The following is a 24,334-nucleotide window of genomic DNA, read 5'->3' as shown; positions in this document are numbered from 1 at the left end:
ATATATGTATTTATCAAGAGTTAACATGTGCCATTCTTTGGACAGACTGAAGTTTTAATTTAAAAAATAAGTGTACTTGCTATAACAAGTGCTACTGGTATACGACATACCAATCATGAGTACAATTGTTCACTATGTCTGAGCACAGCCTTTCTTTTTAAATGGGCAGTGGCAGCTTCAGGCGCTTGATTACAGCAACCCGATTCAGTGCTGCCCAGCCCCAGCATGAATTAGATCAGGAGGGGACCTGAACTTTCTAAACTGGAGAATCCGTCTGAGTGTCCAGTTCTTCACTACATATTGAGTTGGCTGTTGAAATTTGCCTATTTATAGATTTAAGTACAAAAAAAGTGTCATCTATATACTATGAAATGAATCCTATCTATGAAGGAAACTGCTAGACCAATTTTGTGTTTGGTCTAATACAGCATTAAAATGTAACAGCCATGAACCAGCATTAAAAATATCTTGTAGAAAGAGATTCACATCAAAAAGAGAAGATGAGCATATTCAGATGAGAGCTTATAGCATTAGGAATCACAGGCCATTTAAATTTCCATCAAGAACCACCAGTATTTGCTATAGCAATGAAAAGGAAATGTTAGCAAACTGGTTCAAACAGCCATATTACAGACTGCTAACCATATCTAGGCCTCAAAACAAAGTTTGTTTTCACTTTATAACAATGGCACACTATTTCATTACAAATCATTTGGGCAATCAGGTCAGTGCTTAAATTATTGTATAAAACCATTGTACTTAAAAAGAAAATAAACAGACACTGAAGTCCTAGTTCTAGGTAGCAGCACTATTAATTAACTTCAGGTGTTTAATGTTCAGTGTGTATGTTTAAAGACATTATTTTTAAAATTTCCACTGAACATTTTCACATTTTAGGACCTCAAGTGAATTAATATTCCTGGCCCTAAAAATTTATAGACATAGGGCACCACATGAGGTGGAACTAACTGCTCTTGGATTATTCCTTTTTACATTGTTGGGAGTGTTGTGTGTAATTTTTGAGTGACAAGAAAACACTCAATGTAAGTACATGCAATTATTTTTCATTAATTATTTTTGTTATTTTACATTTCAGTGCTTTCTAATACATAGCTTCTGTGCCCTGCGGGTTTTTTTTTACTTGTATTATAGAATTCTATTTTCTGCTCTCCTGAGATAACACTAATCTTTGCTTCACAATCTGAAAGCTCGACCCACAATTGTTTGGTATCTGTAAACCGTTTTCAAGAGAAAGGTAACCCCTTCAGGAAACATATACATTTTTTTACACAGCTTAAATGGAAATACACATTACATCTAGTTTATCACTACATTAATTTATAATTAATATTTTACAATAAATGTGCTTTATTAAAAGTAGACATCTACAGATTGGAAAAAAATACAGATAATTTCAAGTACAAAATCAAGGTTTCTATCAAAGGATGTAATAAAGTTATCAACATAAGGTCCAATTCTTGTAAGTTGTTGAGTGCTTTCAGTTCCCATGGAAGGAGTTCAGAATTGCCAATGAGATGAGAGATAGGAGGCTCTTATGGGAGAGATGGGGCAGGGAGGGTTTGGTGGTAGAACTGAATCACAGTCATTTTGGATAGTATTTAAAACCCATCAGTGTTAATGCCATTTCATGACGCTCAATTAAAGGAGAAAGAGTCCCCAGATGAGACACTGGGATGATGTTGCCTTCTCTGGTTCATTGTTTCTGTCTATGTCTGAAGGGTCCTATGATATCACTGATATAATTATTGTCTAGGTGAAGAGATAAACTGACCCTGATACCTCTGTAAAAAAGATCTCATCATTTATCACAACCGAGAGCTGCCTGGGAAATATGCTGAGGTATATTTGTTTGTTTATTTTTAAGCTCTTCCAGGACCTCATTAATATTCTCATTGGAAATGGTCTATTCCAGCAAAGAGAGGGCTCTGACATTTTTCCTAATTCCATTTGAAAAAATGCCTCAGAAAGGTTCCCAGGATTTATGGGAATTTGAACTCTTCTCCCACAATCCTTGGGCTCCCAGAAAACTTCTGCAAACAAGTGCTGGAAACTGTGGGACAGGTACTCAGAGTGCAGCACAACTGTAACAATGGATCAGAGTGCTAGTGTGTACATGGGTAGAAAAGCACCCAACCGATGGCTAACATGGATGCACCACCACAATTTGCCTTGGTGTAATCCCACCAGTTCATTGGGTGTGAAATGAAAAGTGAAGTTGAAGTGAAAAGATACTTCTCATGCTTTGTGTAGCGTGATGTGTTATCGCAATGCATTTCATATTAAAACAGGACCTTAAAAGGCACTATATAAAAATGCTGACACCTTACTCAAAAGACTTTTGCTCTCTATGTGAAAGCTGCTAACTTTCATGACTAAAATGATTGTTTACTGCTTTTTTCACCTATTATCACTGAAGAGCCAATACAAGTACAGAAGAGTGAGCTTGTGCATCACCAAAAGAATTGTTAACTGGGTCCCTGATCTTTCAAGCTTCTGAACAAGGGTGAACCCCTGGGCCTGGACCTAAATTCTATTCACAGAGGCCTGGGGCCTAAATTGTATTTACAGAATCTTTACAAGAATACAGCTTGACTTTAAGATTCCAGGTTGAGTATACAGGGCTGGGCAGTTTTAAAAAACACCCTCCTTTTTATTTGACAGCTTTAACTGAGGCAAATATAGAACTCACAATGCTATTTTTACAAAGTCATTTTTCAGAATAGAACCACAAAGAAAATCAGATCAAATTATCTCTATAAGGTGCTCAATAAAAACAATGAAGAACCTCCAGAAAATCTGAGCTATCATTGGTTTTATGACAGTAGTATTCATCATCTCATATTTCACAATGTTAACAGCACAATCACTGTTAGTAAATCTGTACAACTAATGACCTTTTGGAAAGAATCTTTAAAATGTGACAAATTCTAATAAGTGGAATTAAACATTCAGTGCTAGAATACAGTTCCTGTTAAAATTTGTAAATAATCCATTATAGATTCAGTAGCAAACTACTACTTTTTACATAATTTAATTACTGCAAGGGCAAAATTTTATGCACGACTCCAAAGAACTATTTATCAATTTATTTTATCCAGAGTAACAAGTTTTTTTTTCTCATCTAATTTTAACTAGTGTCTGTTCCAAATTATTGTATCCTTTTCTACTTATTTTGATGCCAATTTTGCTCTGTTGCCACAAATTCTTTATGAGCTTCCCCAAAGACACCGTTATATTGATTGTTACAACAACTGTGTCCTTCCAGGCCCAGGATGTTGCTTGAGCTCTGGTGGAGTGAGCCTTAATTGTCAGTGGGAGAAGTACACTGGCCAGCTGATAACAAAGTGAGATAAAATGTGTAATACCCACTTTGACAATATTTGGGATGAAATAATCTGGGGACCTTGGAGTGGCCAGTTATGGCCACAAATAGATGCGGGGATAGTGTTAAAAGATTTGGTTTTCTCAATGTATTATAGCAGAGCTCTGGCTATGGCTAGAGTATGTAGCTTCCTCTTCCCTTGCATGAAATGAGGTTTAGGAAAGCACAAAGGTTGATTGGTTTAGGTGGAACTCAAACCATCTTTGGAAAGAATTTTGCATTAGGTCTAAGTATTCATAGGTGCCGACTCAGTGGGTGCTCTGGGGTTGGAGCACCCCTGGAAAAAAATAGTGGGTGTTCAGCACCCAGCAGCCACAGCTGTTTGGCAGCGCCCCCGATCATCTAATCTGGGAGGCCGCCAAACAGCTGTTTGGCAGCTCGGGGAGGAGCTTGGGGGAGAGTGGACAGCAGTGAGTGGCAGGCAGGCAGGGCCTTGGGGAGGAGGTGGAGCGAGGACGGGGCCTTGGGGGGGAGTGAAGGCGGGGCCGTAGGGGAGGGGCAGAGCAGGGGCAGAATGAAGGTGGGGCCTTGGGGGAAGGAGCAGAGCCTATGTAAGTGCCACTTTTTCTTTATGGAATGGAAGTATACAGGGGTTCCACCATCAATGTCCGAAGCTTGCTCCCTCTTCTTGAAGGGTATGTCTACACTGCCGCTACAGTGGCACAGCTATGGCACTGCATCTGTGCTGCTGTAGTGTAGACGCTTCTTACATCAACGGGTTTTTTTCTTTTGATATAGTTAATCCATCTCTCCAACAGTCATTAGTTAGGTCGATGGAATAATTCTTCTGTTAACTTAACTGCATCTGTACCAGGGGTTAGGTCAACCTAACTACAGCACTGCCGCTGCAAAATTTTTCACAGTCTGGAGTGACATAGCTAGGTCAATCTAATTTTTAAGTGTAGACCAGGCCTGAGATTAAGATGGTGGATGGATCACTCTGAGAGGGGCTGAGCACAGAGCTCCATAAGCTTCAAAAGGACAATGATGAGGGTCCCATGCTGGAGTAGTATCTCTGACTGGTGGGTAAGCAGGCAGTAGGCCCTTGTGAAATTTGGACACTGTCAGATGAAGGAAGACCAAGAACAACTGTATTGGTAGATGATATGCCGATGTTACTGCCAGATGGACATTGACTGTGCTAAATGAAAGTCCAGTATGTTTTTACGACAGCAAAGAGTCAAGAATTTTCAGTATCGGGGCCCACATGGAGAATCTTTTTCATTTGGAGAAGTATCTCTCATAGATAGCTTTTGCCTTTAGGTTCTCCCACCAACACAGCTACTGCTGCTTATGGGGGATGCAGTAATTAAGTCGATGGGAGAGCTCTCTCCCATTGGTTTAAAGCATCTGCACTAGCATTGGTGCAGCTGCACCACTGTGAGCTCTGTAGTGTATACATAGCCTAAGAATGTTTTGAACAATATCCAATTTTTGTTTGCAGCTAGGTAAATTCAGACCATATCAATTCAGTTAATCTGTACCTTAGTTATATCTAGATATTTTATTGTGCACCAAACATTTTTATCTGCTTTTTGGTGTGTTTGCTTTTTTACCTGAATAACTATTCATAAATAAAGTAAATGAATAACTATTCATTTACATTTTTATCTGCTTTTTGGTGTGTTTGCTTTTTTACCTGAATAACTATTCATTTACAATTGAAAAGACTTTGGGCCAAATTCACCACTGGCATAAGTGGATGCAACTCCATTTAAGTCAATGAAATGCATAAGCTTATATCAGTGGCAAACATAGGCTCTTTGCATCCATTAATTCTATCCCTTCCTTTGGGAAATTCACAGAATAGCACTAATAGTAGCTCTTGATGGGCAACATATGTTATGTCCTGATAGCAAGAGGGAACATGATTCTGGTTGGCAAAATAGGGTGAGATACACAATGATCTCAGAATGATGAGAGGATAAAAATTTTTTTGAGAACTCAAGCAGAAAAACCAAGTAAACAAGTACTAGACAACAGTGCAATATGTTCTTTGTCAACTGATGTTCCACTTGTTGTTTCAGTTAGAATTGAATTATAATCCCAGACATGAAAGGCCAGTGATTATCAATCAAATCATCCAGCTCTAAACTGAATTTAAAGTTGCAACTTCCATATTACTAATAATGCTGATAAGCTATTAGCAATTCACATTTCACAAAAATATGTTTAACAACCTTAAAAGTAAACATTATAGGAGAAAGAGAAATAATGATTTCATTTGAAAATTCAATTCCAAATGCGGGTTACAATGTACATTACTTCCCTCATTTGTTTAAGAAACAAAGTGAAATACAGCATTTCCTAAGAATTAATTTCTTTAAAAAGAATTAATAGAAAATTCTCTAATGATCTTTTAAGTGACAAAATGTAAAACTATTTAAATCATCACAACCTGTAGCCAATTTACACAAATTGAGTTATTTGGAGAAGGAGGTAAGTTTTTATGCCTCTACAAATGATATCCCGCCATTTATGCCAGCAACCTCAATATGTCATGTCAAATTCACTTTTACTTTGACAAAACACAGGAACAACTAAAACAACGAGAATGCCACAAAATATATTTTGGTATTCTTCCCATTTATCTATCAGTCTTTTGTAAGGAACAGGCTACTGGAAAAGCACAGATGAAGGTACAGAGAAATCAGAAGCCATCATTATATACAGACAGAGAGAAATTAAAAGATGACATGACTGTGTACCTTTGTGCAATTCTTATTTTCAACATAAAATTGCTTCTGGCTTTAAAGTGAAACGAAATACCACTGAGATTTTAAGAGAGTCAGCAAATTTTGTTTTCACACACTCAATATGTCAGACGCAATTTAAAGTGTAAGACAGGGAATGCTAGCTCATTAAAACTTGAGATATGCATACAATTTTACTTTATAACAAAAAGAACCTGGTGGTATCTTGGACAAACATACTGAAATTATGGAAATTTCCCTGTCAGAGAATGACAAGCAGAATTAGACTATGGAAGCAAGTTTTCTAATAAATGTCGGTTTTTTTCCCAGTCAACTTTCTATCCATAGAGATCTTTGCCCTGGAAAATACTACATTTCAACTTGCACGTCTCAAATGCAGCACAATATAGTGCAATTAGTACAAGCGACAAAGGAGGTTTGTTTTTTCTGGAATATATCGTACTTAATTGGGCCCTGTTTCTGCAAACTGATCCACTCGAGTGGATCCCAGTGGAGCCCCAGAAATGGAGTCTTAGTGTGTAAATTCTTTGCACTGTTCAATGAATATACAGATTGTACATGTGCAGTAACTATATATGATTAGATACTACCTGAACCAGATTCAAAGGGCAGTATGCTCCAGAGGAGATTGGACTGGATTAGGGGACAGATAACCTGGGTTCTTCCTGACTCTGCCACTCACCTGCCATGTGTTAAGCACTTTGAGAACTATTGATAAAAAGAGCTATCATACTTAGCTCTGATAAAGTCTAGAATTTCACCTCAACTACTTCATGTTTCACCTGAGCTAACAGCACCGTTTCATTATAAAATTGCAGTCATATCTGGGCCCCATTCCTGCTGCTATTGTGATCAATGACAGAACTCCCAATGGCTTCAGTGGAAGCAGGGTTGGGGCCTTCAAGACTTTAAGCATATCCTGGCTCTACTCCTACAGGTGCTGAGTTCCTTCTGAAAGATTCTGCTTGCTCTCATTTCCCATCATTCAGTATCTTGCTGGATAGGCCCCTGTTACATATTCAGGCCAAAAGAAGATCAGACATAACACAGTGCGCTTCAAGACAGTGTCAGAGAGAGAGAGACTGACACCATACTCCAAAAAACATTTCATTAATGTTACTTATCATTTTAATATTTTTTAAATAACACATATTTTAAAGGGCTGTGCTTACAACAAAATGGAAAGGTAAAAGAAAAATGCTATTCTGATATGGTGATACATTAATGTTAAAATATTCTAACACATGACCAGGTTATATGGAAGTATGTCTGGCCATTTTCTCCTATCTTTACATTTACACAACTATATTATTGTACCTGGAATAGTAATATTACTCCCTTCCTGTAGTAAGTGAAACAGTACACAGATTGCAAAAGTTCTGCATTTTCCTAGAAAAATTAGTCAGATTCCTTTAATTCTTTATTTTGGCCAGTATATAAAACTTAAATGGGGGGAGGGAGAGAAGAGGGTAGAATGGAGCACCAAAAAATAAAAACAAATCTCCCCAAAACCCAGAGAGTACAATTTTCAAAAGTACCCAATGACATTCAAAAGGACTTAGGCTCCTAAATCATTTAGATGCTTTTGAAAATTTTATAATCCGTAGTGGCCTTTATTCAAAGAAACATTTGAAATGCTGAAAAAAAAATACAGTAGATGTATAATTTCTTTAAACATATCAAAAGCATTTATCGTGTTAGTGGGCTTCTTTCTATAATAAAATGGAGATTTCAGTGGTGATGCATTACATTTTAAGTTAAACTGCAAAGAAAAAGGCTTAACATTTTGTTGAGTACTGCATGTCCATTAGACACATACTTACACAAAAAAGGGCATCAGTTGAATAAGAGTCTCTTTTTTGGGGCTAACTGTGAATTCTGGCACAGTTTGAATAATTTTGTTCATAACATTCCGTAAGTAATTTTGTAGTTGTTTGCGTCGTTCCTCTACAAACTTTGCATCCTGCAGAAGAAAAAAAAAGTTGAATATTACAAAAGATTTTTTCCATTCTAAAATGCCAGACAGCAATAATGACATGAATTCTGATTGATGACTTGTGCTTATCTCAGCCACCTGTAGCAACATATTATCTAACACATTTGCAGTCAGTGTAGACAGGGACAAGTCATGTTCAACATTATATAACTTGGTTATGGATAAAACCCTGTCCATGACTATCTGACATGATGCTGAACATAACTTATCCCTGTCTACCCGGAGTGTATTCTTCCCTGAGAGAAAGGCCTCTTCCGTGGACTAAATGTTTTCTTTTAAAGGACTGTTATTGAGGCCCAGATGTCAGGCTCTTTCAGGACTAGCAACTTATACAATCCTTTAGGGAAATGGAGGTACTTTTCCTCCCTTCCAAGAAGTTTATTAATTCCTCCTCTCCCTGCCCTCACATCATGAACTTTTCAGAGGCTGGATACATACACCTCATGATAGACCCATATTTAACTATAAGAGCAGACATATCTCCCTCCGTTTAGTAACACCTTTTGTTAACGAAATTTTACACAACAGTCTATTTTTTTAACTAGCATAATGTAGCATTGGTAGGATGCTTTGGAAAAGAGATTTTATTTAAGTGTTAATGTTTTACGTCTCTGGCACCAATGAATGGAGATAACTGTACCATTCCTCATTCCACTGTGAGATTTACAGACTGAAAGCCTAACAATAGTACGTCTACTTAGATTTCATAACTTAAAAACATGCATATTTTTGTCTGTGGGAAACACAATTATAGTAGAGTATAATACAATCTGTCAGCAAGCATAATACACTTTAGTGAGACTGTAATGGATTTACTGAGAAATCAGACTCTTTTTTGTATTAGAGCCAACAAGCTATATCTCAGAAATTCAGGCATTCTTCTCACCTGGTTTAAATGTCAGAATATGCTCTTCAGCAATGAAGCCTCAAACTATTATAAGACAATTATAGCTTTCAAAGGACGAGTAGAGTTCCTATTTTGTGTAAAATGTGTCTAATCAACCATTGTTATGAATCTTTTCAAGAAAAGTGCTTAGAAATGTACAAGTTCCTGTTTCTTGCTAAAAAAAGATATGTTTAAAATGTTACCAAACCATTCCATTTAATCAAAAACAAAAAATTAATAGGCTGGGTTGCCACATATTGGATTTGAGTTTAAGGTTAGCTCTTCTCACTGGTAGAGTCGGCTTTTCCCGGCATAAGGCTTAAATGGACACCTGTCTGGATTTTGAAGCAGTACTGTAAAGTTCTAAGAAGTTTTGCCATCTTTGCCATTAGGAAAAGTTGGCATGACATAGGTATTTTTGGAAGAAGGGTTCTTCCCGAAGAAGACAGGGTTCTTCCTAAAGAAGAAAATGAAGTGGGATCCCGGAGGACTGGCTTTCCAAAATAATTTAAATATTAATGTAATTTAAAAAAACAACAACAACAAATATTAAACATTTAGAGTTGCCTTGTCAAATATTGGAAAGAAAGGCTCCAATTTTGCAAATGCTTATGCATGTGCTTAACTTTAACTGCCAATATGTATTCTGTTCCCAGATTGCTAAATGTATAAGCCCCGTCTACAGGAAGGAATTTTACAAAATTCAGTGCAACCATCAATTGAGCTGAACTGGCTGGAGCCCTAATGTAGACAAGGCTCCTGCAACTGGATGCATTTTTACCACTGTGTCAATTAAAACTGCGTCTAAACAACATGGGATGAAACTCTAAGCCTCTGAAGTAAGTGGCAAAACTCACATTGACTTCAACAGATCCAAGATTCTATCCATGTTGTTTAACTTGGTTAAAAGCACCAGAAAGTGCCACAGTAGGACTCCCACTGGTAAAATATGTGGGATTTTTTGTAAAATTATCTGGCAAGGACATGACCACAGAATACACTACACACTTTCTCTCCTACCTCACAACACCTTGCCTTGTATAATGTTATAGAACTAGCAGAAATACCCAACTTCTACATATTATATTTGTATTAGCCATATGCTATAGTATATACTAGTAATATATTTAAAGCAGTAGTATAGTAGATTCCTATGTTAAAAAAATAGTCTTGTGTTTCTGTTATAAGTCTTTTCTCCTATTGTTTATAAAGAATCTGTGTGCATTTATCTGATAATAAATGTAATCTAACGGCATTCATACTCAAAGGCTTCTAAAGGTTATGCAAAGCCTATTTTGTCCCCCCTCTAAAAATTCTAAACATATGCAGAGTAAAACAAATATGGGCATTTAAGTAGGTGAACATCCACACCTAAAAGACCACAAGAGAAACTTAAAAGGAGAGAGGCAAAAATGATCACTGTAAAATATGGTAACAGTCATAAAGGTTCTCTCATTGTCTGCTTAATTCCTGCCAATAGCAGCAGTTACAATACTGAGAGTTTGAATAGATATTTCAAGAGTAATTGTTGGACTGGATTATCCATGGACAGCAGGTATCTGAACTCCATTTCACACTATCAACTGCTCAAATCTATTCAAGGGACATAGGTATTCAAGGGACACTATCGTAGGACCTAACCACATCAGCCACACCATCCGGGGCTCGTTCACCTGCACATCTACCAATGTGACATATGCCATCATGTGCCAGCAATGCCCCTCTGCCATGTACATTGGCCAAACCGGACAGTCTCTACGCAAAAGAATAAATGGACACAAATCTGACATCAGGAATCATAACATTCAAAAACCAGTAGGAGAACACTTCAGTCTCTCTGGTCACTCAATAACAGACCTAAAAGTGGCAATTCTTGAACAAAAAAACTTCAAAAACAGACTCCAACGTGAAGCTGCAGAACTGGAATTAATTTGCAAACTGGATACCATCAGATTAGGCCTGAATAAAGACTAGGAGTGGTTGGGTCATTACAAAACCTAAACTTAATTTCCCCAATACTAATTTCTCCCTACTGTTACTCACACCTTCTTGTCAACTGTCTGTAATGGGCCACTCTCTTACTACTTCAAAAGTTATTTTCCCTCCCTTGGTATCCTGCTTTTAATTGATTTATCTCATTAGACTGACCTCACACTTGGTAAAGCAACCCCCATCCTTTCATGTATTTATACCTGCTCCTGTATTTTTCACTTCATGCATCGGATGAAGTAGGTTCTAGCCCATGAAAGCTTATGCCCAAATAAATTTATTAGTCTCTAAGGTGCCACAAGGACTCCTCGTTGTTTTTGCTCTGATGTAGATACTGTTATGAATAGGAATGGTAATTTTTGACAGAATCAGAAAGTTTATAGTTTAGCTGTGCAAAAATGTATTCAACTGTTACTAAAAATTATTCTTAAATCTATAAACTGAATACAGTACATATAAGGAGTTAAGATTAGTCTGTCTACAGAAGAAAGTATTGTACAGTACAGGCTTTAAATGCTAACCATTTTCCTTCAAATGAATCATTTGCCGTTAAAGATTGGTAGTACTGAATTTACCACCACTACACACGACAGTTTGAGAAAAAAATGCATCAAAGTATCAACCAGGTGTTTTTTAATGATTATTGAAAAATAATTTTTGAAAAATTCTTTACGAGTAAACTTGCGCTACTTTGCTTGATGCAATCCACTCTCTAAGGTCTCTCTTTTAGCACATCATGCTCAGAGCACAGTGACTGCTCATACCAATCAGAGAAACAGCTTTCTCCATGTTCTACTGCAATGCAGAAGGCTAGACAAATGTACTGCTGAACAGAGCTCTCTATACAAGCTGCTAGAAGATACTAACAGCAGGAAATCTAATGCTTGTAGATACATAATAGTTAGAATGGAAGATAATATTAATACTATAGGAAATTATTGCTGTATTGGAATGCAACTGTATTTATTGTTTTTGTCTATTTAAACTGTTACATTAGTTAAGTAAATTTTATATTTCCCACTTTCCTATTTAGTACTGACACATTTTCCATTCAATGCTGTTTCAATGTACTGTAAATCTAGAGACTTAGTATAGTGCCTGCTGAGCTGCTAATCTGCACAACCCAATTTCACCTGCATGTGGAATTCTAACACTAACATACAATATTAAAAAGTATTTTTAGTTAGAATGAATTTTGCACTCCTAGGACCACCTGCTTCTCCCACATATGCTACAGATCAGGCATTCACAAACTTTTCATAGTGCAAACTACATCTTAATAGAGAGATGGTCTCCTAGACTGCTTCCTCTCCCATTCAAAATTGTGTGGAAAACTGCTCCTCCCATTCTTAATTGTAAAATATCGCTGTGACAACTATAGCAACTGCTTATATGACAAAGTCATATTAGCAATATATTTTAGCTATCTTTCGTGTGATAATTACTCTATCCTTTTAGAAAAAAGGTTAATTAAATGGCCTCTACTTTTGTCCTTCATTTCATCTTCTCTCCCATCTATTTTGTTGCTCTTTCCCTTCTGCTCCCCTGATCTTGCTTCTTTGCTGCTTGGCTCCCTTCTCATTTTCTGTATGTTCTCCCTTGTTGCTTGTTCTTCCATTACCCTGGGACATGCTACCTTGTCACTTGGCCCTTCTTCTCTGTTCTCCTGGTTATGCTATCCAGTCATCTGGTTCTCTATTTCCTCTGTGCCCCTGGACATAATGCCTGTACCATTCTTTTGCTTAACCATTCTTTTCTCCCCGATGTTTCTCTTCTGCAGATGGCTGACAGTTCCAGTTCCTTGAGGGAGCCCGTTTACATTCCTCCTATATACCAGTGGGTTTTATAGGGGCAGCTAGGCTGAGGGCAGATGTTGCACTCCATTAGCAGGGCCGGCTCCAGGCACCAGGCAACCAAGCTGGTGCTTGGGGCGGCACCTGGAGGGGGGCGGCGCGGCGCTCGGGCCGCCGGGGAGAGCGGGGCCACAGCCGGGCTCGCCGCCCAAACCCCCCCCCGCGCCCTCTCCCCCCGGCTGCCGGGGGGAGAGCGGCGAGCCCGGCCCTCTCGCTGCCCTGCCCCCGGCGCTCTGGCCACCGGGGGGAGAGCCGAGCCCCAGCCGGGGCTCGCCGCCCTCTCGCCGCCCTGCCCCCGGCGCTCTGGCCGCCGGGGGGAGAGCCGAGCCCCCGCCGGGGCTCGCCGCCCTGCCCCCGCCGGGGCTCGCCGCCCTGCCCCCGCCGGGGCTCGCCGCCCTGCCCCCGGCGCTCTGGCCACCGGGGGGAGAGCCGAGCCCCAGCTGGGGCTCGCCGCCCTCTCGCCGCCCTGCCCCCGGCGCTCTGGCCACCGGGGGGGGAGAGCCGAGCCCCAGCCGGGGCTCGCCGCCCTGCCCCCGCCAGGGCTCGCCGCCCTGCCCCCGGCGCTCTGGCCGCCGGGGGGGGGGGGGGGGGAGAGCCGAGCCCCTGCCGGGGCTCGCCATCCTCCTCCCAGGGCTCCGGCCGCCCTCCCCTCCGGCGCCCTCCCCCCGGCCGCCGGGGGGAGAGCGGAGCCCCCGCCGGGGCTCGCCACCCTCGCCCCGGGGCTCCGGCCGCCCTCCCCCGGCGGGAGAGCGGAGCCCCCGCCGGGGCTCGCCGCCCCCCCGGGCTCCGCCCCCCCCCGTGGAGGGGGGGGGGGCGGCCGGAGGCTTTTTTGCCTGGGGCGGCAAAAAAGCCAGAGCCGGCCCTGTCCATTAGTAACTTTTATTTCTGCTTAAAGTAGAATTCGTTTAGTTATATGGCTAAAGATGGTTTTTACTTGTTAATTTTTTGGTAACAGAATTCATGTTTCTCCAATGTGGCCAGGGTCACCCAAGTCTTTGAAAGCAAAATTCGTCATATTAACACAAAAATTAAAATTCCCCATACCACCAAGTGAAAAGAGCGCAAAGTACACCCAGTTTCCAATGGTTCCATGCAAGTATGTGGCATATAAAATATTTTGTTTATTAAAATCACTAAATGTACTGTTTATTAAATGTAGACTCTATTGTTTAAATACTTCAGTTTGCAAAATCTGCTACAAGGATAGTTTAAAAATCTTCAGGCAACTGAAAACAAATTTATCTAATTTTTATATAATTTCTGTAATCACAGTTAATTTAAAAAACAAACAAACAAACATACATATATCTGAATGTGTTCATGTATGTCATTCCAAAGCCAACAAAATTTAACATCAGGTCTGTAAAGCTAAGGTGCATTGTCCTTCATGGATCATGTTTCTTATGAATAGCTTTTGAGTACCCTCTGTATTTCTTTGTATGAAAAGCAGTCAGTCGGCTAAGGACACCACTTAACTGTGCATGTACCAGTGCTCTAAATAGGCATATTTGAAACTCTTCTGGTTTAGCTCCTAAGATCCCCAATCAAAGAATACATTAGAAATGACAATTTTGGATGAAAGCCCAGCTTGTAGAAACTGCCTAACAGCTCTGGTAGTCACTTGATGAGGTCTTACAGCTTGTGATTTCACTGTTTTTCTGCTGCTACTTTCCTATCATAATTCAATTATGCATTAAAAAGTTAATAGAGAATATTGAGAGTTAGGTCTTGCTTAAAAAAAACAGTCAAGGCTATTAAGATTTTTTTAAATAAATTCTTAATTTTATTTTGAGACCAAAAACTGATCGTTTTAAATTAAGAAAAGATGTTTCATAACAACCAAATATTTTGAAGGAAAACTGTTATAATATTAATAAAATAAAGTTAAAGTGACAAAAAATTAAATGCAGTGGGGCATGCATTTCTTTCAAGTTAATTGAAAATGAGCAAATAGTAAAATGAATAATTAAAACCACAATTCAAACAAGCAAATACTGAATACATCATGCAGATAATGACACTAATTGCTGCTTTCCATTGAATGTCTGTATGAACCTTCTATACAATGACCTTGACCAACTGTGATAGTTATTGAAAAGGTTTACTTTCTGCAGTATGTTTCAGTTGTGTATGTGGTTTTAAAATAGTACATATTCTGAAAGGACGGAAGTCACTTTACTAACCCATATCTGAAAACTACAGACAACCAACTTCCACCTTGCTTTTAATTAATCATTATACCTTTAATATTGTTGGGTGTGAAATTCACACCCCTGTGCAAAGGGCCAACACAAAAGGTATAAACCACTTAGCTCCCACTTTGATGAATTAAGTGAGAACTAAGTGATCTATAAGCCTTGTGTTGGCCATCTACATAGGGTGAATTTTACCCTGAAAACTAGAGATATGGTACACTTGGGAATGTAGTTATTCTATAGTGCAGCTTGTTTCATTATTCTGAGGTGTGCATATGGATCACAACATAATGTAAAAATATTTCTGAAAATTTATTGTTATTACAAGTTTTATCTTTTGAGTGTGAAGCAGCAATAATTTAGTAATTATTTCTAGAGACCAATATATAATTGCTAATTGGTAGCAAGAACTTCCTTTTACTGTCAATTTAAAAATTCTCATAGGGGACATCAGTGTGCAATGAATAGTTAGTCATTATGGAACTATTTAATGGTCTCACAAACATTACCAAGTAGTTTTTTTTAAAAGAAGCATCTGTTAATAAGTTAACAGAAAAGCTGAGCAAAACATCTCCATCCAATTGAAAGAAAGTTCAAAGTACTTTTCCTTCCTTAGCGGAGATCTTTCGTGTTCAACATCTAATATCAATGCTTAGAATTTTGATCATGCACTAAGGAACTTAAGATGTCCTGGTTTTGGGGGCAGGTGGGAGAGGGCAGAGACCCCTCTTATTTTGTGAAGTATGGTTTACTTGTTTCATACATTTCTAAATCCAGATCAACATTTTATATCTTACCCAACTATATTATGATGAATCACCATTTTCAGACACATCTTTGACACAAACTAGGAATGATTCACAGTTTCATTTCACACATTGCAGGTATGGAACAATAAAACTAGGAAGTTGAAGTCTAGTTAAATAAACACACAAAGATGTGAGCTGAATACCAGGCTTCTGTTTTTATAAGCGTATGCAAGATTAAGCATATAATGCAATCCAACATGGACTGTAGCGGGGTGAACACCCGCTCCAGCCCGGAAAGAGTTGGAAAAGCCCTGCAGAGGGCTGGGGCGGGGCCAGGGAGTAAAACCCTGGCTGATTGGGGAAGTGGCTGCAGCTGGGGCCACGCCCCCAAACCAAGGAACTGGGCCTTATAAGAAGGCCTGGGAAGCCAGAAGCAGCAGTCTCTCTCTGACTGGAGAGGGAGATAGGCCTGGCTGCTTAGGAATGCACCCAGGGGACCTAGAGGAAGGTGAGAGCTGGGGAAAGGCCTTAGGAGCTAGGAAGCCCTAGGCCAGCAACTCCCCAGGCTGCAAGGCCCAATTCTAGCCCACCTAGGTATTGGACTTGCAGAGGGGCAGTGTGAGGGTGGGTAAAGGCAGCCAGTCCAAACTCCTTTGCCTATGATGAGTGGCTGATACTGCAGTCTGCCCCAGTGAATGGGGGTTAGATGGAGACTGGGCAGTAGCCAAAACTAAGGCAAAGTGGGGATAGTGGGTGGGGGATCCCCTGGGTGGGGAAACCCAGAGAAAGTGGGATACTGCCAGGGGGGCAGCACCCAAGACAAGGGCACTGGGGTCCTGAGAGGGACACAGGAGGGGCCTGTGGCAAGCGGAACACTGGCCTGCAGAGGGTGCTCCTGGGTCAGAGCTAATTCCCGGAGATGACCAGCAGGAGGTGCTGCAGGGGTGAGTCTGTGCTGTGCTACAGGACCATACTAAAAAAAAATTCCTATTACACCATTTTATGTACGTAGTTATGTCAGAGACTAATATTTAAGTATGACTAGCTTTAACAGCTGTCTTATAAAATTATTACTAGCAATTACACAACACTGGTCCTTTATTTGATTATTATACTAGGAGTCTAGTCTATTATGACACATGATGTGTGAGTATGACATGCTGGGTGAAATCCTGGCCCTACTGATTTCAAATGGGAAAGTCATTGACTTTGAGGAGGATTTCATCCCATGTATTTTTGTCCTATCACTTCAATCAGTAAGGTTTTCAGGCATTCATATATATATATATATATATATATATATATATATATATACAACTAACCATTCATATAGTACCAAATCTGACCGTTTTTAACCTTTAATTTTCCTCGGCAATAATATTTTCAACTAAGTCATTACAATTACATTAACATTTGTTTTTCATATAAAAATGAAGTTTTCTCCTAGTTTCATTTATAGGCATAGTACAGTTATTTAAAAAACTCTTCATAGCCAAAAACACATAGGTAGGTAATTATAACCACGGAAGCAGAATGTTGAATGTATGCATTGCCAATTCCTTAGGTCAAAACAAGGAAATTCACTTACTGCAGATAATTATTGCATACAGGAATTCTCAAACTTAAACTCTGCATAATGTCAGAACATGTTTTGGGATGGCGATTTCCTATTTAAAAGTGTTCATTTTAGTCTTTAAAATGCAACTACTTTCCTGATGTTTGTTCTAATAAAATGCAGCAAAACTCCCAACATTAGTTATCAACATGCAGCTTTTAGCAGACAACAGTTCAGAACACTTTGATGGTATATATTTTATCTCTTATACAAATACTGAGTGATCTATCATTAAATTTTGCCATAGATTATAATATTTATTATTTATATTACCTTACCAACCTAGGTACCTACTCATTGACCAGGGCCCCATTGTGCTAGTGCTGTGCAAGCACTGAACAAAAAGAAGGTTCCTGAACCACAGAGCTTGAACTCTAAGTATAAGACAAGAGACAGACAGATGGTGGAGTACAAGGAAACTGAGACAATATTGGTCAGCATGATTGGCAGCAGTCTCAGCGCACCAGCAGCCAAAGGGCTAGTCTACACTTACCCGGTAGTTCGACGGCTGCGGATCGAAGTTCCGAGTTCGATTTATCGCGTCTGGTGTGGACGCGATAAATCGAACCAGGAAGTGATCCCCGTCGACTGCGGTACTCCAGCTCGGCGAGAGGAGTACCGCGAAGTCGACGGGGGAGCCTGCCTGCCGCGTGTGGACCGCGGTAAATTCGAAGTAAGGTATGTCGAATTCAGCTACGTTATTCACGTAGCTGAATTTGCGTACCTTACTTCGACTTGGGGGGGTAAGTGTAGACCAGGCCTAACACTGCCAATTTTTTTGTAAGCATCATGGAAAAGGAGAGTTTTGAGGGCTTTGAAGAAGGAAAATGAATTAGTTTTGCAGATGGTCCATTGTCCTCACCTGATACACTGAAAATCCAGGTCAAAATCATTCAATTTGAATGTATTTACTTTGTGGTACTAGGCCTAATACCCAAAATCATGCTGCCTAGAGTGGCTCATGTTTGTGAGTGCCTACCTCAGGGCAGACTGTCAAAAACAGGGCAGAAACTCCAAATTGGTGGTATGTGCTAAAATTATATTTCACCAATCCAGTAACAAATATGAACTCCTGGATCACTATCGTAGTCTTACGATGGAGTCACAGACAGTCCCTTTGGCTTCTCCAGTCTAGCTTGCTACCCAAACAAGCTGAACTTAGTGATAGTCACTTATACCAAAAAGTTGAAAAATATTCAGGTTAGTTCCAGTCCCAAGAGACCAGTCACTTATCTTGGATCAATTGGTACCCTATAGTAGATAATGTTTTCACCCCTCAGCTCATACACCAAAGACAATGCCAGTAGCCCATCCTGTAATAACCTAAAGATTTATCAACAAGTAACAAAATAAGATAGGTTAAAGCAAGCAAACGTATACACACAAAGGAGTTACCATCTATGATTCCTAAAGATGACAGATGTGGTAATCTGTTGATTCAGAATGCCTTTCATAGCAGACCCAGGTTGACCCTGGGAATCTTTACTTTAATTTAGTGTTTCTGGCCCTGTGAGTTCAAACAGCAAAGAGAACCATTTCTTCTTGCGAGCATCTTTATATAACTTCCCCCCAGGATTTAAGCCAATGAGACAAGGGCTCATGCATGTAACTTCTTCATGGGTGGATGGGGCAATCAACAAAGCTTTTTGTCTTAGATGGTCCAGAAAGTCTTGATAGTCCACTTGATGGGTGGCCACTCTTCTGTCTGAGTTCACAAGTTCAGAGTGGATATTTTTACTATTATAAAACACACATTTTACCTTGTAGCATGGAATACAGACATTATAAATCAGATTAATGCATGCAGCAATTTACAAGCATTTCATCGAGTCTAAATACATTCTAATAAGACTTATACCTTTTCTGAATAAAATTAACATATAGGTGAGCTGGTTTGGTTTCCAGTTATGAGTTTGTCAGTTCTTAGCTAACGCCTATGGCCTTTGCCAGAGCTGACACTTGGTTTACCAGTGTCACACCCAATACCAGGTTTACTATCAGGAATTACTTTGCCACACAGTAGTTGCTGCCAGGTAGCAGTGAAATAAGAGTGGGCTCAAGCTCCTCACATACAAAATACAGTTGGTACATAAAAGGTCAAGACAGTAATTGTCCCAGAGCTTGGCCAGTTCTTTCAGAAACTAAGCTTATAAATAGGTGACTGCCCAGGTGAATATCATTCTTTTCAGTGGACCTAATTATCTGCAACAAATATTTTCTTAGGATTATGATTACTAAATTATATGTTTCTTTGCACACTAAAGGTCCTGGGCAAGATTCTGCTTTTAATTATGCTGATTAGCGCAGTAATTTTATATACTTTGGTTGAGTTACTCTTGATTTGCAGCAGTATTACAGAGAGTGGAATTTGTCCCTATGTCCACTTAAGTTTCTTTTCAGAGAAGTCAGATTAATCTTGTATGAAGTCCTTCACCTCCATCCAGTATTTGGGGCACTTAAACAGGTTATGCCAAAGAACTGTCAGGGAGAACTTGTTGATATTGATTTTAGGAATGTATCCCCCTCACCTGCCAACCTGAAACCTTAAACTCCCTATTTGGGTGAAATGGGAAATTCTTGCTCTGAATAGTGGATAGTCTGAGAAGATCATTGAAAGACGAGAGCTTGCAGGAGGAAAGATCCAGATGCCATAGTCAGACTGAGAACAGGGTTTATAGGTCACTGGCATCTGCAATTTTGGAAGTGTCTAGTTTGGTTTTCTGTAAACAATTTCTGTTACTCCTGGGTTGCCTACCATCTCTTATGCTCTAGAAAGGACTGAGGAGGATGTTTCTCAACAAACAAAAAAGAGAAGTGGCCTGGTATTGCGTATTTTCTGGTCTGTTCGCATCTCTCAATGCTCTCAACTTGGTTTGGCTGAGAATTTGCAAATGTCAGAATTTTACTTATCTTAAACCTTGGAAGTATTTATTATAGGGGTTGGTAGAAAACAAGTTAAGATTCTAAGTGTGTGTGTGTGTGTGTGTGTGTGAGAAACACATTTTTTGCACTTTCCTCACGCCAGCTGAGGTCTAGATAGACAGTGCAGTTTTTCATACCCTGTTGAGGAGCAAGATGAATAATTTTCTCTGTACAAGTTCCAGCTGAAGACATCAGAACCCCCCCACCACCACCAGCTTTCCACCAAATCCATGCGTGCAATATTATTCTATAAGACTGTTAAACAATTTTAAAGAGAGATGAGGACGCACATTTTTTCCTAAACATTATTGCAACTGTCTTTACCTAGGATAGACATCTTTACCTAAACAATGTTCTCCTTGAAAGAAAAGCTTTCATGAAATCTGACACTGATAGAAATGTTATAAAGACCACACGTAAAATACTATGGATTTCGATAGAATGTTCTGCATTCTCTACTACACAGTGAAAACATACACTATTGCGGCTATGTGTGGGACCAAATTCATCCCTAGTGTAACTCTCTTACTTACAATAGTCTTTGACCCACTGTGTCAATACACAGAAAAAAAAACTACACAAAAAGGCATCTAAACTTTCACCGCTTATATATACACTAACTGACTTATTCTATTCTGAACATAACATCTTTTTGGCGGGGGGGAAGGAAAGGAATATTACTGTTCCTGCCAAAAATTTCTTCCGTCTTCTATACACCGGCTACACTTCCTCTGGGTTTTCTTCCCCCTTTTCCAAAGTCAAAAGAAAGCTCTTGGTAACATTCATTGATTAAAGTTTCATCCTCCTCAGGATTCTGAATAAAGGTAAATGATAGCCAGGGAGAGAAGAATTTAAGACCTTATGAAGGCAAATTCATATAATGCAAATTCAGCAGTACTGCAATGCCTTTCAATATATCCTAATTTTCTTCACCTATTGATACTCTCTCACTAACCCTGTACCCAAATACTGTATATAGTCGAGTTCTGAGAAGTTTTCTTTGTCTATTAGATTTTTTTTTTAAAGGATTTAAAATTTATCATGTCCCTGAAAGCTTTCACATAAGACCTAGTTAGTGTAAAAATTCACTTACTGAGGAATTACAATAATTGTATAATATATGCATATGCGCATAAATACATACACATAAAAATATACATACACAGATAAATCAGCAAAGTTACCCTTGCTCAAGATTAAGTATGCAGATTTGAACACATGCATGCACACACAGTGGGAACAGTGCATCTTTGTGGGTGAAATTTAGACATCAGCATTGAAAACCTGGATTTTAATAATATTAAGAGTTGGATTTAAACAGTTCAGAGTAAGGAAAATCAGTGTAGAGGTGGAAGGCTGCGATGGTGTTCAAGAAATAAAATGCACATTTTGCATTGCTCAACAATGACCTCTCTCCAGATTAAGAGGCAACATTAATCAACTCCAGTAGGACACTTGGATAGATGGAGTGAAGGAGACAGAGTATGAGGCTGACTCAATGCTTAAGGATATTTAGATAGTTCAAGTGGAATGGAAGCAAGGGAACAGGGAGAATCATAGGTAATACTGCTTTTTCATCCACAGAGAAGAGAGATCCTATAGTAATGTTTGCCAAACTATGGCCCTGATTCACGAGATCACTAAAGTACATGCTTATCTTTAAGCATATGCTTACGTGCTTTGTTGAATCACGCTCCAAATGAACACCAGGATCTTATTTCCTCAACAAAATGAAGGATTTTTTTAATTAAAGAATTTTACTTGCCATTGTCACATACATCGCTTTTTTAAAATAGGCTTTGGACTAGTTTGTTTTGGATGGAAACCAGCAGATTCTGTAGATCTAAAAATCTTTTTACAGACTGTTTTGAAAAACTGGTGCAGTGCTATATTTGTTTTCAAGCCACATCCCAAAAGGATATTTTTAAAATATTGGTATGCAAATGTTATCTATTACTATTTCTTTAAAAAATTGCTACTACACCTCTACCCCGATATAATGCTGTCCTCGGGAGCCAAAAAATCTTACTGCATTATAGGTGAAATCGCGTTATATCAAACTTTCTTTGATCTGCCGGAGTGCACAGCCCTGCCCCCCCCGGAGTGCTGCTTTACCACGTTATATCCGAATTCATGTTATATCAGGTCGCGTTATATCGGGGTAGAGGTGTATCTATAGCACATTAATTATTGCATAGGGTTTGACAATTATTAAAATAAAATATAGAAACTTTTAAAATACATTTGCACTATAGAACATACTGGCTCTTTCCTGTCCCCAATTCTGGAAAGCAGATGTTTAAGTATTGCCCTGAATCAGGACCATAGGTAGATCTGCTTGTACAATGCCATGTTTAGAGTCTTTATGAAAACACCTCAGGAGGACATGCAGAAGAATGACGACGAACACATGAATGCGTTTAAAGCAGCTGGTCACAACTTTAATACCTTTAATGTTAAAGGGGGGAGGGCTAGTCCCCCTTGAACTACCAGGGCATTAATTGGGTCCAGTGAGGGGCTGACTTCTAGACCATACAACCAAGCCAGGAGGGTTGGCTTCCTCAGTTAAACCCCTTCTATTCAATTCATGATTCAACCCAATGCTGCAACCCATCACCCTCCCCCTGAGAAGAGGAGCTCAGTCTGCAAAAATTTAAGATCTCTTTTCAATCCACAGCTAACAGGGTCCACCAGTCACTCCTGGGTCCTGTGCTTAGATTTACTCCATGAACTGACTCACAGGAGCTGGGTTTATCGATACTCTTACCGATACTGGCTACAAGTTGTGACATTACTTATTGAGATTATTATCCCTTACTCATTTTTTTTTAAAAACACACGATGCCTCATATTTTTATTATCCCCACATGCCAGCCCTCCAGGATACTGTGGGGAAGTGAAAACACACTGGACACCCTACCAATCCTGCCAGACAGAAAAAGTCCTTTCTGGTACCAAAGGTTGAGTAAGTTAGACATATAGCCAGTGTGGAAACCCAGCTCTGACAGCTACACCACCTATAGGGCAGCTTTGAGCAGCAAAAATGGCTGCTGTATGCCCAGGAATGCTTAAAAACATGGAAATTGGCTAGGGATGGGGAAGGGAGGAGAGGGTTACTGGAGCCAATCTGCTTTCTCTATCCCTCACTTCAGATTTGGCCACTGGGTGACTAGGGTGGGTGGAACTATACTCACTTCACCGCAGTCCCACTGGACATACATTCCCCACAGGTATTCTGGGCAAAGGAAGAGGAAGGGGGTGGCGGGTTCAAAGGGAACACTCAGCTGCTAACCGGAATGTCGAAGGTGGCCATTCCCTGCCTCTCTGATCAAAAATCCCTCTTCCCACACTAAGACAGGAAGGGATAGTAGATGGAATCTTTGGACTCTGCTGAATAATAAGAATTTAGGGAGGGATTCAGGTGTATTTTTAAAGCACCTAGGACACATCTGGCACTAAATAATACTGTACCTAAATTCTTAGACCATAAAGAGCTTGTGTTTATCAAAGTTCATGTGAAATGTTTGTTAAAATAAAGTTACTGTTCATGTGTATTAGCCACTTTCAAATAAAATAATTCTATGTTTTAAAATAGATTTTCTAACCCACTGGCAAAGAATTTACATTCCTGATAAACTGAAATTTTGCAGGCAGTAAAACAAGCAAAACCTTTTTTTTGATTGTACAAGTATCAAAATGCATCTGAGGAAAATATTTCACTCCCATTATTTGAAAATAAACTTAATTTCACCAAAATATTTATGAACACTCTCTTTGGCGGAGATCATGTGCCAAGTTTCTGCCCACAGCAAAGTGTTAATGCCAAATTACAACCCAGTAAATGAGGGTGTACAACTGAAATCTTGACAGTTTTTCAACTACAATGGTTTTAGCATGCAATATGACACTATAAACCTGAAATTCAGAGTCTGAATAATATTTTATATTAGCCTATTTTGCAATTTTCATTACAGGAATGGTACTTCCAACTTGCAGTTTGAGCAGTTTCAGA

At 39.4% G+C, this 24,334-nt stretch overlaps 1 protein-coding gene across 1 annotated transcript in view; it reads right to left on the bottom strand.

Annotated features, from left to right (window-relative positions):
* The window catches only part of SNX29 (sorting nexin 29), a 509,283-nt gene that overhangs the window by 68,685 nt on the left and 416,264 nt on the right, over nucleotides 1-24,334 (bottom strand). The window contains exon 20 of the mRNA XM_065411740.1: nucleotides 7,941-8,080. Coding sequence (XP_065267812.1) covers nucleotides 7,941-8,080 — 140 coding nt within the window. The remainder of the gene's footprint in view (nucleotides 1-7,940; nucleotides 8,081-24,334) is intronic.

Source organism: Emys orbicularis, chromosome 10 (genome assembly GCF_028017835.1).
Source record: "Emys orbicularis isolate rEmyOrb1 chromosome 10, rEmyOrb1.hap1, whole genome shotgun sequence".
NCBI lineage: Eukaryota > Metazoa > Chordata > Testudines > Emydidae > Emys > Emys orbicularis.
Note: the sequence above shows the minus strand (reverse complement) of the source record. Positions and strands in the feature narration are given on the sequence as shown.